At 42.7% G+C, this 17,801-nt stretch overlaps 4 protein-coding genes across 4 annotated transcripts; 3 read left to right on the top strand and 1 right to left on the bottom strand.

The window, feature by feature from the left end:
- Positions 1-732: 732 nt before the first annotated feature.
- Positions 733-1,601, top strand: GLAREA_11337 (uncharacterized protein; the record flags this gene model as incomplete). The annotated part of the gene is made up of 2 exons (XM_008079525.1): positions 733-1,116; positions 1,578-1,601. 2 exons carry the CDS (start codon positions 733-735, stop codon positions 1,599-1,601), a joined length of 408 nt encoding a protein of 135 aa, XP_008077716.1.
- Positions 1,602-8,928: 7,327 nt separating this feature from the next.
- Positions 8,929-9,885, top strand: GLAREA_11336 (uncharacterized protein; the record flags this gene model as incomplete). Its single annotated transcript, XM_008079524.1, has 4 exons — positions 8,929-9,024; positions 9,289-9,430; positions 9,487-9,641; positions 9,781-9,885. The coding sequence occupies 4 exons, from the start codon at positions 8,929-8,931 to the stop codon at positions 9,883-9,885; spliced, it is 498 nt and encodes a 165-aa protein (XP_008077715.1).
- A 5,313-nt stretch (positions 9,886-15,198) lies between these two features.
- GLAREA_11335 (uncharacterized protein) lies at positions 15,199-15,963 on the top strand (the record flags this gene model as incomplete). Its single annotated transcript, XM_008079523.1, has 1 exon — positions 15,199-15,963. The coding sequence occupies one exon, from the start codon at positions 15,199-15,201 to the stop codon at positions 15,961-15,963; it is 765 nt and encodes a 254-aa protein (XP_008077714.1).
- Positions 15,964-16,118: 155 nt separating this feature from the next.
- On the bottom strand, positions 16,119-17,305 carry GLAREA_11334 (uncharacterized protein; the record flags this gene model as incomplete). Its single annotated transcript, XM_008079522.1, has 4 exons — positions 16,119-16,666; positions 16,774-16,881; positions 16,931-16,997; positions 17,069-17,305. 4 exons carry the CDS (start codon positions 17,303-17,305, stop codon positions 16,119-16,121), a joined length of 960 nt encoding a protein of 319 aa, XP_008077713.1.
- Between the last annotated feature and the right edge of the window lie 496 nt (positions 17,306-17,801).

Below are 17,801 nucleotides of genomic sequence, written 5' to 3'. Positions count from 1 at the left end.
CTTGACGGTATTTTGACTGCAAAGTGAATAAACGGCACACATCGACCAGGTTTCTATCACTCGCGCGAGCCGGCGGCGTACTCGTATGCACACTGTCCCCCAAGGCCATCACAGCAATTCAACGAGCTAGTATTGTTTATCAGATCCTGATGTGATTACTCTACCATCGCAGGCGTGGTCATCCTCCACGGCTGCACAAGGAAACATACTGACACAATTCATGAATAGAAACAAAGAGGAAACACAAATGTTTACTCGGCTCTGAAAGGGGGCATTCGAAGGATGAGAGGAGCATCTGGAAATAATAATGCGATTCACAAGGCAAGGAAGCTGGTGATGGGACCTGCATCTCGGACGCAAGAACGTGATCGGATGTCATGGAGCAGGCCGCTGGGGACATGGGACACCGCTGTCGTGCCTGTTTGATGATCCTGCTGAAACTCGCCTGCGAATCTCTCCATGCCTGTGCGATTCTGAGCATCGTGAAAGAAAGGCCCGACAACAAGGTTAACTATGCGAGCGAGCAAGCTTCTATGTTCGATCGTCCCGCTGTCCCTGGTGTTGTTCAATGGTTCAACCCTCGAGGTGATCAATAGCCTGTACCGCAGAAGGATTCTTTTCCAGATCAGATCGTCGATTATCTGCCGGTGTAGGCAAGTTACTGTACGACGAAGGTTCTGCCTCATGATCCGTCGGGTCATCAACCAGTCAGTAATCCGACATCGTGTCGACATGACAGTTCAAAGCGGTGAAGAAGGGATGTCGTGTAATAATCCGGAGAACCAACTCACCGGCTATAAGCCAAGTAATCATGTTGATCCGATTGATTGTAAGGTTACGGGAGATGGCCGGCGCACTCTACAATTTTCCCGCAGAATACACCACCCCCCACAAAAGGTCGTCGGCGACAACACTGCGCTTAACCCAACATCTCCCCTCAAAGAACAACTCCACCTCAACAGCGATGCGCTTCTCCAGCAACACTTGCATCTCGAAATTACCTACCCGCTCGCGAATCTACAATGTAATCTCCAGTCACGGCAACGACTCGTCGTCGTCGACGGTCATCAAAACGTCCTACCCGAGCGCATCGCTTCTTCTGTGCTTTCTGCAAATGTATTTTAAGCACCGCCCACTCCGCACGCACCACTCAATCTCCCTCGCTAAGCTGAAACACCAGCGCTCGCTCGACTCATTGGTCCATGTCAACGCGCATCATCTGGCTTTAACAGTGGTTGCATGAAGAATGACCTAGCCTAGCCAGCCGCTGATCACTGAACGTGGGAACTCTTTTCTTCAGCGAACTAGACCTTTAGATCGACATGCTCTTATTACCCGCCAAGGACGGTCTACAGCGTATCTTGCGTGGAAAGAAAGGTTAATCGTGGAGGCCCGGGGCCGGCGGCTCTGTATGGAATATGTCGTGACTTATCGGCCAACTAATCGATATACATCAGATACTTTAGTGATGGCGCGTCGCTGGGTCTAATTGTATGTTCTTTTGGTTGTACGTGGCGCTAATTGCGAGCTTGCGACTGCGAGTAGCTACAACGACAACTCTAACCAACTTTCTTCAGCGTCAAGACCAACTCCGCGCATAATACCTTTCAGCCACACCGTTTTGCTGGTATACTCGCCACAGCGAACCAACTCGCGCATTTAGCTATACCAGATTCTTGAAACTTAGTACGCTGAGTTATTAGTTCACCGCCCGGCTTGACTTCCTGGCAAACCTACAGTACTCCCTTTCCCTTACCAAAGTATTTACTCCCCTGAGCTCTTCAGGTTATTATCGGTACAATATCCCGAAGCCCGTCTCCCATATCTACTCTTGCATATCGAGGAATTTCGTTTCAATCACGAAACTCGAAACATCGATACCAGAATCCCATATCGACAGTTACACATGTGAATTTTTCACCGCTCGCCTCCCCCGTACACGTCCTTCCGTTTACAGAAACAAAACATTTCGCTTGTGAAAAGAGGAATGAAGTCGATGGGGAGGATGAGAATGTAATATCGGTGTTTCGAATCCTTCTCTGCCATTTCTCGCTTATTTAGCTTGGTTCTTCCTTCTTTGATCTACCTACCTTCTTGTTCCTCTTTGATCTACGATACCCTTCTTCTTCCTCCCGGTAGATCAATAGCGTACTAGCCAGGGAAGGCTGTGGGAATATCAGAGTAAGGCCGTTCGCTCCGCGAAGATTCCGCGTCGGATGGGGTTTGTTGGTTGGACATCTGGAGATTAGCACGTGATTGCGCTACGAGGAGGATGCAGCTGAGGTTGGGGATAGGGGGGAGGATTGGGTGATGTGCGATCGAGTGGGGGATGGGGATTAGCCTTGTGGAAGAGGGGGGATTGGTAAGATGGGATGATTTTTATTTTTTTTAGGAGGTTGTGAGAGTGCGTTGGTAAGTAAGGTATTTCCAGAGCTACGAATTTTACGACATTTCCGTTCCAACTTGATATCATTCCATGGAAATCTTTATGTAACCTAAACAAACTCCACCTCTTTACCTTCTTCCTTTCCTTACACTACCTTCCACACTCTCCCTTACCATCTCACAGCTCGTAAAATCCAATCCAATCACACCATCTGCCTCGGAGCCTCATTGCGAAATTTCTCATCCCATCTCTGAAATACTCATCCTTCGCCTTTCAGCCTCACCCCCGTGGCTTTCTCGTGGGGAGAGGTTCAGCCCCCACCCGTTTAGGAAGGTAAGTATGAGGCCGTAGGGGTGAGGACGCTAGGTGAAGCCGTAGGATTAAGTATACATACCACGTCACAATGGATAGACCATGTCACCGAGTATCGTGGTCGATGTACCGTTGTACCCTGAGTACATGTCTCTCTCGCCAACGGTGTATTGATTTATTCTTAGATTTCGCTGGATCCGGGGATAGCATCTGGCATGTGATGTCTTAGCGGTCTTGTTCTCGTGGACATCCAGTCCGATGCGGAATGCGTGATGGATGGGTAAGGTATTGGAGTTTATGGTACGAGCTTAAGTTCCGAAGTGTTCGAGCTGGCTTAGAGGAATAGAGGAAGGATGGAAGAAGCCTCGGTGAATTAACGCTGGATGGAGAAATGGGGGAGGGATGAGAGAAAGAAGAATGGGGCGTGGAACGTAGAAAGAAGGAAGAGAATAAGAGATGACGAAATGAAATAATCTTGCAATGGAATTTGCGGGGAGGCTATGGCCGGCGCGCTTGGCTTCTGAGTGAGAGGTTTGAATTTGATGAGGTGATGAAAGGGTGGGAGGGGATGGACATGGGGAATTGGGAAGAGAGGTATGAGGTTTAGATTTAACGGAATGTGAGTTCAGAAATTGAGAATCAGATTAATCTTGGTGGAGTGGGGATTTTATTGTTTTGGAGAGGACAGGAGAGGAGGAAATGAAAAAGAGCGTAGAGTGGTGGTGTTGTGGTGTTGTGAGATTATATCGTGACTTAGGTGGGGAAATTGAGAGGGAATTCGTTGGAAGATATTGTGAGGGCAATAACTGTTTATATTGAAACTTAGTTTAGGGATTTAGGTATTTTGTGCGAAGTGACAGAAGTTTTGTGTTGTAATGTGAGATTCGGTTTATATTTACATACCATGCTGTCCCCTCCGCCAACAATCTCAGACGCGAGAATTTGTAAACACAAATCTAATTTATCTCCCAAAACTCTCTCCGCATCATACCAGACCCCGCAAGGTTTCGCAAAATAGAATAGTAAATTCGACTATAGATTCCACCCTCGCTTACCCAGGATCCGGAATCTAAAAACATAACTAGAACTCGTGGAGGGGCGTAGTCCATTTCCGTATAAAGGGTTTCAAGCCGACACAGTCTCAGACAACATATGCGATGACAACGGACGAGATACAGCAGGAGATGGAGGATTTAGTAACCAAAACCCCAATCAAAAAGGGCGGTAAAGGAAAAGCCGTAGAAGCGGAAGGAAGCCGAAAGCGAATAAAGGAGACTAACACCGATGATGCAACGGAATCATCATGCTGAATACGAAAGGAAAGAAGGCAAGAAATGTAGGAGGACGAAAGCTAAGTAGGATGATGAAGACGGAGAGGACGGGCCTGATAAGAGAGGACCGATCTCATTGCCTGATAGATAGAAGATTGGAGACTGCTATTAGAGCCAACCCTGAGAGCATCCCTGAGAGAGTGTTCTGGGAGGATAGCCTCAAGAAATGGGAATCCATCGGCGCAAACACGTACATCAAAATGTCGAAAGGTTTTTGTGTTTAGGGCACCTGACTATTCAGAGCAAGCTTTTGAAAGATGGAAAGCGCCTTTCTGGTGTGCTGACTCGAGGGCGGATTCTGTGTTAGAGGATTGTGTTGTTGTTGTCGAAGGGTGAGTTGTTACTGATTTCGGCTTGTTGTGGAATTTTGGGGGGTTTGGGCAAATGTAATGGGGTGATTAGTGATGTGATTCAGTGTTGAAAAAATCAAATATAGTATTAATACTGTTTAATATGCAAACACTTGATCTCACCCTCGTGTAGGTAAATTTGTTTTCGCTGGCTGAATGGAACCAAACACTACAGGTGTCAAAATTTAAGTCGAAGTGACACTTGTTTTCACCTACTTGGAGAGCCCCTCGACGGATATATCAAGTAATGATAAGACAGAATTTAAATCTTCTCTCCCCTTTAAGGAGCAGTAGAGTTTATTACTTTAAAGTAACTGAGATCATAGTAAGTAAGGCATGTTAATTTCTCTTGGAACAATCATCATCGACCTATTTGAACAATTCTACAACTAACTCACGACCTTGAAACTAATTGCCATATCTAGTTATATAAAAGCCCGGATCCTCTTCTAGAGATTAAAAACCACACCTCAAAGAGCACACTGATTGGATTCTGGTTGTGGGTCTTGTTCGACGGAGATTGTGATTATTGAATTGGAAGGCACTTTACGTAGGTAATAGTTAAGTGAGGAAGAGAGAGAGACTTTTCTCTTAGGGCATTGGCTAGAAAGAAAAGAGGAGTTTCGTTGTCACCGAAAATCAGACTGTCACCGATTCCGCTTTTTACTACTTTAATTTTACTTCAATGTTGGAGTGAATGTTTCTTCTTAGGAAAGTAAAATACATTTACTTATATTTTAAGAAAGATTTATCTAATTGAACAATATCTTAGTAGAAGGGAAGAGCATCGACCCCTCCCCATTGCATTCTGGCGAGGCTTTGATGTCTTGCTAGATCAGAATTGATTGAGGTGCGGATTTTTGTAGAAGGTTGGGATGGCTTAGTTGGTAAAAAGAGAAGCAGGGGCGGGGAGAAATTTTGGTGTAGGGGTTAGGTTTTAGAGGGTGGAAGAGAATATTTAAGAGTATAAAGTTTGAAAGGATATTCGTTGTGAGTAGGAGGAAGAGGGGGATGGTTAAGAAACATTAGGATTGTGGGAGATTTTTGTGTACGACATCCCGTGAAACTCTCGAACTTAACGAATAATTGAATTTAGTGTAATAAAACAATTAATGTCTCGCTATATTTCCCTCCTTTTGTATTCTACTCTATTTTAAATATTTTTTAAATCCTAATACGGTATTATTCATAAAAGATTTCGAAAGAAGAATCGGATCTCTTAACCTAAAATTAGGAAAAATTCGACTACTAAATCTACTATAACAATTTTATATAAACTTAATATTATGTATGTAATTTAATAAGATAGGCTGTGCTGACGTCACTACATTCTCGGGGTAGACATAAGTTTTACTTGATGTCATTTTTGTAGCGCGCTAGATGGTAATTGTATACATTGAAATTCATCGTATTAAGCGCTTGTGACGAACTTGAAAAGTGGATGAAGTAGCTGGAATTACGGATACTGCTGTCGAAAACTTTATTGTCACTAATGGCTTTTAAGGCTGGCGAGGTTTTAAATACTTAGGGATTTAAAGGGTTGCGTGATGCCTGAATTAGGACACGAAGGAGTAACATCTTAGATGACTAATGCTATTTCATTCACTACACGACGTATAGATCGCAGTCGGTTTACTGCGGAAACATACTATATAAGGAATAATACAAACCTGAAGAAAGTAGATTTTAGATTAATTCAAGGCGTTAGGGGTATATCTAGGAGCGATTAAGTTTTGAATTTTAAGCCTACCCGCTGATTTTAAATCTTGTTAACAAATGTTTTCAGTTATAATAGTAAGCAATACCCCTAACTTAAGCGTATAACCCTAGTTTATACTGTTTCTTCTTATAATTAATTACATCGACAGTAGTTTTAGAAAGAAATGTTTTTAAATCTTCTAATTAGGAGTATAACCTAATCAAAAAATCCCGAACCCTAAAATTAGAGTCTATCAGAAGTCACATGGCACTATGTGAGAGAAGAAAGTCGTCACGCTATGTCTTCTTTCCGGAACGGGGTTTTTCGCAAAGATGGAGCTACTAGTCAACCAGGGTGTTTTTGATTCTGAGATTTGCATCTATCAAGGAAATGCTTACTTCGCATACTCGGTATAAGATGTAGTTTAGAAAGAGGAAGCTTAAAAAATGTGTTTTGTGGTAGGTGTTTATAGAGTACGTTTTTATAAGAGAGATTGTTGCCATAGTAGATTATATAGTTTTGACAGAAAGAGGATGTCCTACTTTGGTTGACACATTAGTAAACGAATTATGAGTTTCGTGAGATATGAAAGATCTTGTATTTTACACTCTTTCCACATTCTTACACGCAACCCTCTAACGTCTTACAAATGCCCTCGATTTTCACCGTTCCAAGTCTTTACATCTCTGATCACACACCCCCGAACACTGTATTAAAATCGGCAGTCGCAACAAATTCGACAACAACGCTCACCTGCCCACTTTTCCTCCCCTTTTTCCAAGATTTTAGCAAGTGCACAACATCGATCACTTAATAAAGATGAGAATCTAAATTCACAAAAACAGTCTTCTATATCAACAAAAAAGACTTACAACCAAGAAGCAATTAGTCGATCTTCGTCCGAAAGATTGTCGATGACTATTAGCAGAGGCCAGAGGGGGTAATTTATAGGTTTTTAGTGAGGAATTTTGAGGATTTGGATTGGGGCAGGAGAGAAGTGTGGATAAGTTTAGATGAAATGATACAATAATTTAAGATATTAAAAGACATACTAAGAATTACTCAACTTAATCCTACACTCACAATATCCTATTACGATATGTTATAAAACACATTCTCCCACCAAAACATGATTCTACAATACTATGTTATACCAGCTTCTTGTAAAATCAGTTCCCTAATAGAAGTCAACAGCAGAATCATAAACCTCTCTCATATATGTCCCTCGAAACCCAAAACCTAAGCAATCCATACCTCCCACCCCCTCCCCCAAAAGTCCCGCATCCCATACACCCCGAAACATCTCACCAAAATCAGCAGCATCACTCCATTCAGCATCAGCACACCTCCCATCACACAACAGATCTCACTTTCTAAAATCAGACCAAATTAACTAATACGACTCATTGCCATCCCCTCTTTTCTACTGAAAGTTTGTTACCCGAAGTTCTACAATTAGAGCGCCTACCCAAGAATATGTGGCGAATTGTTGGAAAGACAACAATGCGTATGGACAGAGAGTTGAGGATGATTAATGTCGTGAATGATCTAATTTCTAGGGTTGTTGAATTTGGGAGAATGTTTAGGGACCGGAGGAACAGGGGTGGCCAAACGAAGTGAGAGATGAAATCACTGGTAACGACATTAGACTCGAAAATCATGTCTTGATAGGCGAGTGTTTTTTATAAGACGTTGTCATGATGGACCTCCCGATAGTAAGCGTAGTAAAGGGTGGGTGTATATTTTAGGGGAGGTAGTGTGGTTTATTAACTAGAAATTATGTAATTTGTCATGTTAAATTGATTGTTTTTCATCCAATATCATCACATCACTATATGATGGCCAAAACAAAAGTGCGGGGTACGGCTTTTTATCCTCCCGACTAAAAGTAAGCGACGATCAATGTATCACGGAACAGGATCCAAGAAAAAAGGAGTTCAGCCGTTGGATTCCCGTGATTGCACAGTTATGATCCTGATTCGGAAAGATAAACAGCCCGCTTATCAAATAAAACCTGCGGACTAAACTAATTTCAGCATAGGGGATCATTGTCTAGAAGGTTATATAGTTAGTGCATCCAGAAATAAATATCAATAGCTATTTAACTTCATACTGAGCTTGATATAGTAAACTGAAGACGATAGTTCCGCCAAAATCATATACAAAACTGGTATAATATCATGATTTGCCTTCTTATTTTTGCCTGGCTTCTTTGCTTCATTGGCCACTCGAAAGCAGGTGAACCACTTCCTTCACTTCCGGGTCATACCAGGGGAAAAACAAACCTCAAGCTCAAATCCCTTGCATCGAATAAACCTCCCAGCGACCTCAGCCTGCAAGTTCATAACGAAGTCCAGTCTCGATCATTAGTTGAGCGACAGCAATGTCCTATAGGATATCCATGAAAGAGTTTAAATATACTCTTCATAGTTTATATGTTTAGCAAGTCATATGAAATAAAACTTATGTAGTGCCATGCCCTGGCCTTTTCTGCTGCCCTGTTGGCAATACTTGTGTGAGTATCAAACACGTGGACAAAGCACTACAAAGATTTTGCTGACCCTCGATAGTGCAACACGAGAGCATGTTGCACCCCGTCATTTCCTGTGTGCCAGCCTAGCTTATGCTGTCCTACCGGAATGACAGCTTGCGGCTCTGTCTCTCCAAGAGCTTGTCACCCACCCAACACAGTCTGTTGCAAGAACGAACTTATCAATTGTCCTGCCGGTACGCTCTGCTGCGGTACGGACGCACCAGGCTTTTGCCATTCGGTGGGCACGAAATGCTGCAAAGGCACTCTTTTCAACTGTCCTGTCACCTCAACCTGCTGTGGAGACTCCTGCTGCCCATATGTGGATGATGATGGGAGTCTACTCAAGTGTGGCACAGGACCCGCAGGAGGATCAGTGTGTTGTCGCGAGTATGAAACTTCTTGTGATGGGTACTGTAAGTGTTACCTCTCTCTGCTGCGTTCTCTTGATATAAAATCAACATTTGTAAAGGTTGTGGCGAAGGCGCGACATGCGCTCCAAATCGTATGTGTTCACCTGCACGACTAGTGTGGGATGATGTGAGACATGGCTTGGAAGTAAGAATAATTAAAACCTTCCTAGCACAGAGAAAATACTTATACTTCATTTGCAGCTATGTGAGAACACATGTTTAGGTACGATTAAACTTTACAACCTCCGAGTCTCATGAAACTCACAGTTGGCAGGAATACGATCTCAGATTTTCAAACCCGGGGTTGAAAATATTGGTACTCAATACCAGTTGCTTCAATATTCAGGGCCCGGAATCGGAGATGCAGCACGCGATGCAGGCCCATGCAAAGGGGGTACTTGCTGTTCAGGTCAGTGGCTCTAAGAACCTGAGTTCCTCCAAGTATTGACGAGAGATTTAACACAGGGGTTGGAAGCACTTACCAGTGCGATGAATATCCGTACGCCAGCACGTATGAGGGTGGAGATGGTGCGTGGGCTGCTTGTATCCCACAAGCACAGAACATCAACCAAGGAGGGACACTCAGTGCTTTTCTCTCCGGAAGACACGACGGGTTTCAGGTCAGTCATAGTTACTATTTACCTTTAGGGTTTCATGCCTTTTTGTGGTGCTTCTGGAGAATATATTCACGCCACTGGTTACTCCAAGTACTTTCTCACTATTACTATTGCATGCTGACTTCGAGATCTCATAATACAGTTCTACGCAATTGTCGCTGGAGCAACTTGCGACTCAGTTGCCAAGGACGCTCTTCTGAAACTGAATCCTGAGTGTCCCATGCAAGTGGCTCTTCCTTACAAATAAGCGAAACTTGTCAAATGTTCTCATGCACCCTCATATCTTGTTGTGCACTTTGTCTCAGAAACAAAAGGCTCAAAGACTAGCTAATATTTTTACTATTCAAGTCTTTCCTTTTACAACGAATTCGTTCAAGTTTGAATACAAGCCATCTAATATAGTTTGACCAGGCACCGAGGCATTGACGTATTACAGAAGAACTACACAACTGATGATGCCGAGGTTATATTGACACTGGGGAAATAATCTTGCTAGACAATTTAACAGACGGTTCTGATCCTCTAGAGTAACATGTTATGGGCTATTTTTTTTGCAGCTAAAGTTGATTGTAGCACTTTCATCACTGCTAAATCGATTTGAAGTTGTTAATTCTTTTCGTATTTTCAAATTTGGACGCCGAGTGTGGACAAATACCAAGCTCTCCAAGTTAACTCTCATCTGTGACCCCTTCTGACTGATGGAAATAACAGATTCGGCCCCAAAAATTCGTTAAATCCTTCCTCAAATTCGCAACTGTAAGGAAAGCACGTCAATTACAGCTTAGCGATGAACCTTCTTTGAAAAATATTGTTGCTATTAAACTTTACCAAAACTGGCTGGATTCTTGAAGGAAGAAAGCAAAGTATTCCTTTAAAATGAAATCGGGCTGCAAACTTTGGGACTGTTTGGTTGAACGCTTAGTGTCGTCGAAAATATAATTGTCACCGATTTCCAGGTTTCGTGCTAATCTTTATGGGCGTAGGTAGTAAATCCAGATTCATACCGACTACAATTATATCGGCTGGTTGAATCAGACATTTCCAATTGAATCTGGTCGTAGTAGAAGAGAATTTACATCATGTGATTTCCTGGAAGAAATTCTGATGTTCTACTGGAATCAGAGTTTACTGTTTGCAGAGTATATATGCAAGGTTAGGGTAGAAAGCTAGGCAACATGAAGTCGACAGATATGTGAGAAATAGTTGGATTTGAAGGGAGGGGAGAATAGTTGGGACTCATGAGGCTAGGACGATCGATGTTGATTGATATTATGAAGTCTGAAAAAACTAGCTTCAATTTGGTGACCTAAATTTACATCAGGTTGCACTAAGTGATAGGTTAGTTGAACTTGGAGGAGGTGTTTCGCTGTTTGAATACGAAATAACAGTCGTTCACTTCATTGAGGAAGTTCTATGTGTATGACTTAGACATGATTTAGTTAGGTTTTGCATTTTACATGCTTGAAAATAAGCCACTGTTGTTCAGCCGGTCGACAACAAATCTTTTCGTCTGTGGATTAAGTACTGTCCATCTCCTTACAGGAAGCTTTCAGGTCAGCGCCTTATTTCAAGCTGAAAGTTAATGTACTTAGCCATCAAAATATTTGATATCAGAGAGATGTGTTTTAACCCTTCTGACCATGAGTATCTCGTGACAGAATAATGAATCGAGCGAAAAAAGCTGCAGAATTCGCTTGGTGCTATCTAATACCAAAAGTTCCTTCTCCATTTTTTTCTCAAATCCACTAATGCTCATTGAAATGATGTTGAGTTTTACAGAAGGTGTGCTTGCCAGGCTACCCTTTTAGACAAATATGAGATTTTGTTGTCTTCGAAAGTATATTTGCTGTCAATTTCATGACTTCCCACATTCTTTAGATATTTCACCGAAATGTCATGCTGTCCAAAACTCAAGGCCGGTCTTACCGTACAGTCTTCCAACAACAGATTAGAGATCGCGCTCTAGGTTTTCAAATTTGCTAAAATGAGTCCTCTCGGTGACATAGTGGTTAAATTATTTGGAATATGGATTGCAGGTTACAGAAAGGGTTGGTCGATTTTCTTTTCATAATGTAACAACCAATTTGGGACAAGTATCGTTGTTATAGATGAGTGTTTAGTACCGAGGGGTTTGTTGCGGTGTATTTTAAATTTGACATTTGATGGCCAAATGTTGTTGGCCTAGCATGATATATCTTGTCATAAACTTGCATCAGTACTCCTCCATAAAACGAATTCATACTTGACTCAATTCTCAGAAGAAACCTTCATATTTAAGTAACAATCCAGCTTCCATATTTCCATAAGAAAACAGTTCCCAGAAATAGATATTCGACCCAGTAAAGGACGGCTTCTCGCCTCTGAAGAGTCAGGAAATGCCGGTTGCCTTTTAGGTGGTAGATGATGAATGTTTCTACGTATTACTCGCGATGCGTGGATATCATTCGTAGTAATTCGTTGTGCAATCTTTGCTGCCGAATATATTGCTGCTGCCAATCTCGTTTTTACACCAGATCAAATTTGTTAATTTGGAGTAGAACAGGGTGAGTTTATTCCAAGTTAACCTCAGAATCTTATCTATATGGGAGCCAATGATCCGTCAGCACTTTCACTATGTCGATTTAAAATCGAGGTCAGTTTGTGCTTGCTGTATTCGTTCCAACGAATAACCACATTTACTCTATATGGCAAGCAGCTGTATAGTTGTATTTTAGATTTTGATACGGCTATGGGGTGCTTCTTCGAGTTGCTGAGGAAATTCCAATTCCCACCCACCTTAAATTTCATGATACGGAGTTCAAATGAAACTCGAGAGGTAATTAGCCACCATTTCTCAAGGTTATTGTCTTTGCATTCATAATGAGCTAACGCAAATTAGTAATTGTAGCTTTCTATTGTCACAAATGTTTTCCGTGACAAATCTTTTGTGAATTCGAAAGATAATTCATATATTACTCTTCCCTGCAAGTGACCTTTCTATGTTGCCAGGCGTTGAATCTGAGATCACAATGTACAGAGTGTGGACTAGAAATAAACACCTTGTCTTTTATATCTGTTGGAATGAATACATGTTGAGTTTGACCCACAATAGATAATCGTTGTGCTGATGTCAGCAGAGAGTGTCTTGGTGTGTATGCAGAAAATGAGAGTCTCAGATCCTAAAATATGTACAAGATCAGACCTGACGATTCTTCCAATTTTAGTTAGGAACGAAGTTTTCTTTTTAATTTATGAGTTTCTCAGATCTTGTGCTGTTAGTCTAGGTATAAAGATACCATGCTAGATCAGCACATATTATGATCTTTCGGAGGATATCGCAAACTTTGTCTTATTTTGAGTGCGCTTACTCGAGATGTTGAGTTCGAAGTGCAACGCAATAATGTGAGTTTAAAAACTATATGTAACCCCCTGGATGTTACAGTCCAGTTTTATTTGTTAATGAACCACAATTAATTGTCGTCTTGTACGGAACAAAGTAGAAGTGTGTGTCCGAGTCCTTCATCTTCGTTGCCGGTATGTGTCTTTCTCCAAGTGGAAGTGGTGATTGGTGACAAAGGACGCGTCAGGTTGACACCAACGCAAATAACAGCGAGAAACATTGAAACCCCAAATTATCTCAGTCCTGTAGTTACGATGTGTCAAATCTAAAATCATAAGATGGAGAGTAAGGACTGGGGTGGAAGTTTAGGAACAATCTCCGCGAAAGAAATATGTAGGCTATGTACACTTCGGCATATGTGCCCAAATAATGCAACTTTTCATTTCCCCCGTCACTTTCTCCATTGACCTTTTTAGAAATTGAGGGAGGTATTGGAGAATCCGGGGCCTTATTTTTGGAAACAGAAAAACCATACAAGTCAAGCCATAGCAGATGAAATAGAAACATATACCGCATCGTGTCCCATTAACTTTCGAAAACCTTCGCTCATCTTTATACCATCGCATCAGGCAATCAAGAAATACTAAATCCAGAAGACAAAAAGAGAATCCGTGTTCATCTGTAGCACAAATTTCCAGCTTATCTCACCTCCCTATCACAAATCTTACGCACCACTTACGCCTCACCCCCTCGCTTAACCCCCTACGAAACCGGCCCTTCCGAATCACCAAAAACACCACCACCAAAACATCATGCATGCGCCGGAACCTCCTCCCCGACCCTCGCTCCCACCATTCCTCACGCTTTTTTGCTTCGCGCTCGTGGGAAAAGTAACGCAAAACAGGCAGCACATTGCCGGAATCCAACTCCCGCGCTGCCGGTACGATGTGCAACAAAAGATTGAATTGTGAGATGGTGGGGAGTTCTGTTTGGATGGATAAGGGACGTGACGTGTATTTTGTTTTATTGGTGCGCGGCGGGAGTGCGGGAGGGAGATCGGGGGACGGGTAGATCCGTTGGGGGTATGTTGTTTTGGTTCGGCAAGAGGAAAGAGGTATCGACGTGGGATTGTGTCATATTTTATGTAGTCGAAATTGGTATCTTTCAGATGTTTTGTAAACATGTTTTTTCCTAGGACAAGTGAGGGAACAATCTTTCATTCACCCCCCCGGCCGGGGGGGGGGGGGGGGGGGGTGATCACGTGTCAAATCGGACCGCGTGGTTCTCTATCCTAAAAAGTGGTGCTGACAAAGTTCCATGTTCGCAAATTAGAGCAGAAAGAAACACTAAATTCTTCAGAAGATTGGCACTCGAGTTTTGGCGAATCGCTTATTGATAGTAAAAGTGAAAAAATACACGTGAGAAGGTTCTATTGTCACATTGCAGTGAGTTTCCTCAACCTTTCACCGAATCGTGGACTGGGTTATATTTGAAAAAGCGGCCCCTTAAAGAATATGAGTTTTGCGACGATGCTGGAGAATTCTGCCATTAGTTGCACTTCGCGGTGTCTTCTGAATGGCTACCAACGCACATCAGGTTCTTTCGGGATATTATATTCAGCTGTTCTATATCTAGCTTTTTATATTTTACTTATTATCTTCAGGTTATTATACCCCTCCCAAAACTCAGATTGATATTGATGGACATGCTCCCCCCTTATTTTGTTGCTACATCTGTCTTTGGGGTTGAATGGCGATAAGAAATTCGGAAATGTACCAGTCACCTAATTTATGGTGGTTCTAAGTACTTTCCAGAACTCTATGCGCTATAGTGGAACAAGATTTCGAGGGGCAACTGGGCGGTTTTCTTGCAGAGGACAAACGCACGGAGTGGCGTGTATAGTGGTGGAAAATCGCTAATTACACAGGATACCTAGGTACACTTATGAGTGTGTGACATGTGGCTGACTGCGAAACAATAAACAATTTGCTTGCGATTTTGGTTTATTTGAGACGAAAAGTCATTCGAGGTATTCGTTACATCCTCAAATCCGCTATCCACACGGGAGGGGTGCATCGATTTTGTCTCACTCGCTTCCTAGAATAGGCACCAACCAACAAAATCCGTCGTTGGAGACCTGGACGAGCGCAACTTCAGACTCCAAGATCCTATTTCCAACCGAAACTCGTTCTTTTCCCACTACCGTTTCGACCATCTTTCAACCTTACTTGCTCCCGAATCATGGCTGGATATATGCTGTTCAGAATTTGGGAATATGTCGCATCTCTAAACTCTCCAGCGACCGAAACGGATCCTGAACGCCTGAAATTACAAGCATCGTTTGGTCCATGCACAATTGGCTATCCTCTACATCCTCCGCCAGATGTGCGTTTTGATATGAGCGACAAATCTATCTATGGATTCATATCCCAAAACGAGAGTGCTCCTTGGGTGCTCCATATACATCAGTCTTCACCCGCAATACGATCGTACATCTTGGGATCGAACTGGGAGTCTCAACTTGTCAAAATCCCAGGGAACAAAAATCGGAATCACACGCATGATTGCATACCAATTCCAGATGATCCGATCGATGAATCAAACCATTGTTTGCTGATGAAGCGCGCCGGTGCTAAGCTTCGAAATCCGACACCGCCCTGGGAGAAAGAACCGTGCAAGGATCCATATTATCTTTTTTCGAGGCGACAGATAATGGGTTGGCCTGAATCTGGAGGGGTTTGGGTCTATAAAATACGAAAGCATCCTTTGACTGATGACACAAGCATAGACGATGAAATAGATTATTTCTATCGCGTTGCCGAGGGAGAGGAGACGGACCCTGAGCTAGAAGAGGATGAGTTGAGAACGAAACTGTTCCAAGAGACTACCATGGAAGGCCATTGTGAGGTGCTTAAGCAATATGGTGCAACATTCTACGAAAATCCAGCAGACTGTCCTGAAGTAAAATTGCTAGGTCTTCAAGGCACCATTTCGAGTAGTCAATGAGGTCACTGGCAGCTTCTTTTTGGTCAGTTGAACGTGCCTCCCGCCACTGAAAGTTCCCAGTGTTGACCACATTTCTCACTATGCATATATATTTGAGAAAAAAGCTCTGATGAATATCCGCTGATGAAAAATAAACTAGTCTGAGCAATCGACATCTACTCTCCTAAAGAAGCCTCCAATGCCACCAAAACCGGATCTTCAGGCATATCCACGTCTGTGGTCTGGTTCCCAAGCGATACATAGCCCGTCTGCATTGAAGGCAGAGAGCTTGGTACTTGAGGCCTATGAGGATACTCTCCAAGCTTATCCTGCACATATGCGGCCATTGCATACCAAGACCACGTATCGATGTTCGAAAGAATGGTTATCCTTTGTAAATGGTTGTCATAAAATTTACCAAGATATTTAACCCTCTCAACCCCGACAACGTACTCCCTGGAATTCATTTCTGGATTTGCGGTAGGAAATTTCAAGATGTTGTTGCGCATATTTTTGGCGTTCCTGGAATTGATCGTCGGCATTTGCATCATTGCGCCCACCCAGTGCAAAGCCCTGTTGTGATACATCGCAAGGTCATATTTGTTGGGTCCTGTAGATGAGCCACTAAAAACTGCGTCGAGGGTTCCGAGCTCAAACCAGTTGCTGCAGAAGATCATTGCCAACTTGTCATCTGTTCCACCATCTCTCTCTACTTTGATAAATCCTTCCAGGCTGTTAGTGTATTTCTCTTACATTGCCGATTCTATGAAATCTGCAGCTCTTAAGTGCAAATCTCTCCACAATTTATAAAATAGCACGAAGGGGACTTACCAGGATAGTTGGAACAGGAAGCCGCATCTGGTTTGGTATGACAAAATATTTGGACTTGATTCCCACTCCACCAATGATCTACAAAATTACGAGCATTCCAAAAGTTCGCTGTGTCCACGAATTAGTCACCGAAATTACATACAAGCGATCCACCTACTTTTAATCAACTCCCTGAATTGTACGAGCATGACTGGAGGACCGAAGAATTCCACAACAGAATAGTCCTGAAATTATTCTCCCTCGTCAGTCACAATTTCTAACACCAACTTTTCACATGGATGATGAATGAACTTACGTCCCAGCGACTCCCAATATCAGATGTTCCGGGACTTAACAAAATTTTGTTCGCTTCTGTTAATGCATCCTTGATCGCCTGCTTTTCTCCATCTACGCAGCCTTTGAAATCCCATAGTTTGGATAATGTTTCGACAGTGTCATCTCTTCTTAACAGAAGACTACTACCCAATGTGTCGGCAGTGGTGGTAGCCGTAGCGAGAGATAGAAAGGTCAACATGAGAGAGGTCAAAACCATTTTGGGAAGCAGCACGTGTTGCATTGCTATCGAGTCGCTGGAAGATAATTGATATTTTTTGGTCTTCAAAATTTTGTTACTCAGTGGATCTTTATGCTATCGACTGCCGTTGTAAGATGTGCTATTTTTGTAAATCTGGAAGTTGCAACGTGCAGGATGGACATCTAAAACGCTGCTCCTCGCCACAATGTGGTTGTAGGTCTCTAAATAGACCAAGGTTTCCATGCTCTGGCCATTGACTTACCTTCTCGTTAGTGGGGTTTGTTGGTTACTGTGGCGGAGAAGTGGTAGGAAGTTGGTTGGTATTCCTGAAGACCAAGAACATGGTAAGTAAGGCCAAACAACACAGCAAAAGTGCAATCGCAAATCGCTCTTTCCATCTTGTCATCCTTCGATATTTGGTCATGATTCCATGCAGATTGGACGTAAATTTGAGACGTTTCTTCTTTCCATCCTTTTTGCCAAGCAGAAAGCCTAACCCAACTATTGAATCGCT

Source organism: Glarea lozoyensis, assembly GCF_000409485.1.
Source record: "Glarea lozoyensis ATCC 20868 chromosome Unknown GLAREA11, whole genome shotgun sequence".
NCBI lineage: Eukaryota > Fungi > Ascomycota > Leotiomycetes > Helotiales > Helotiaceae > Glarea > Glarea lozoyensis.
This window is presented reverse-complemented; position numbering and strand designations above follow the sequence as displayed.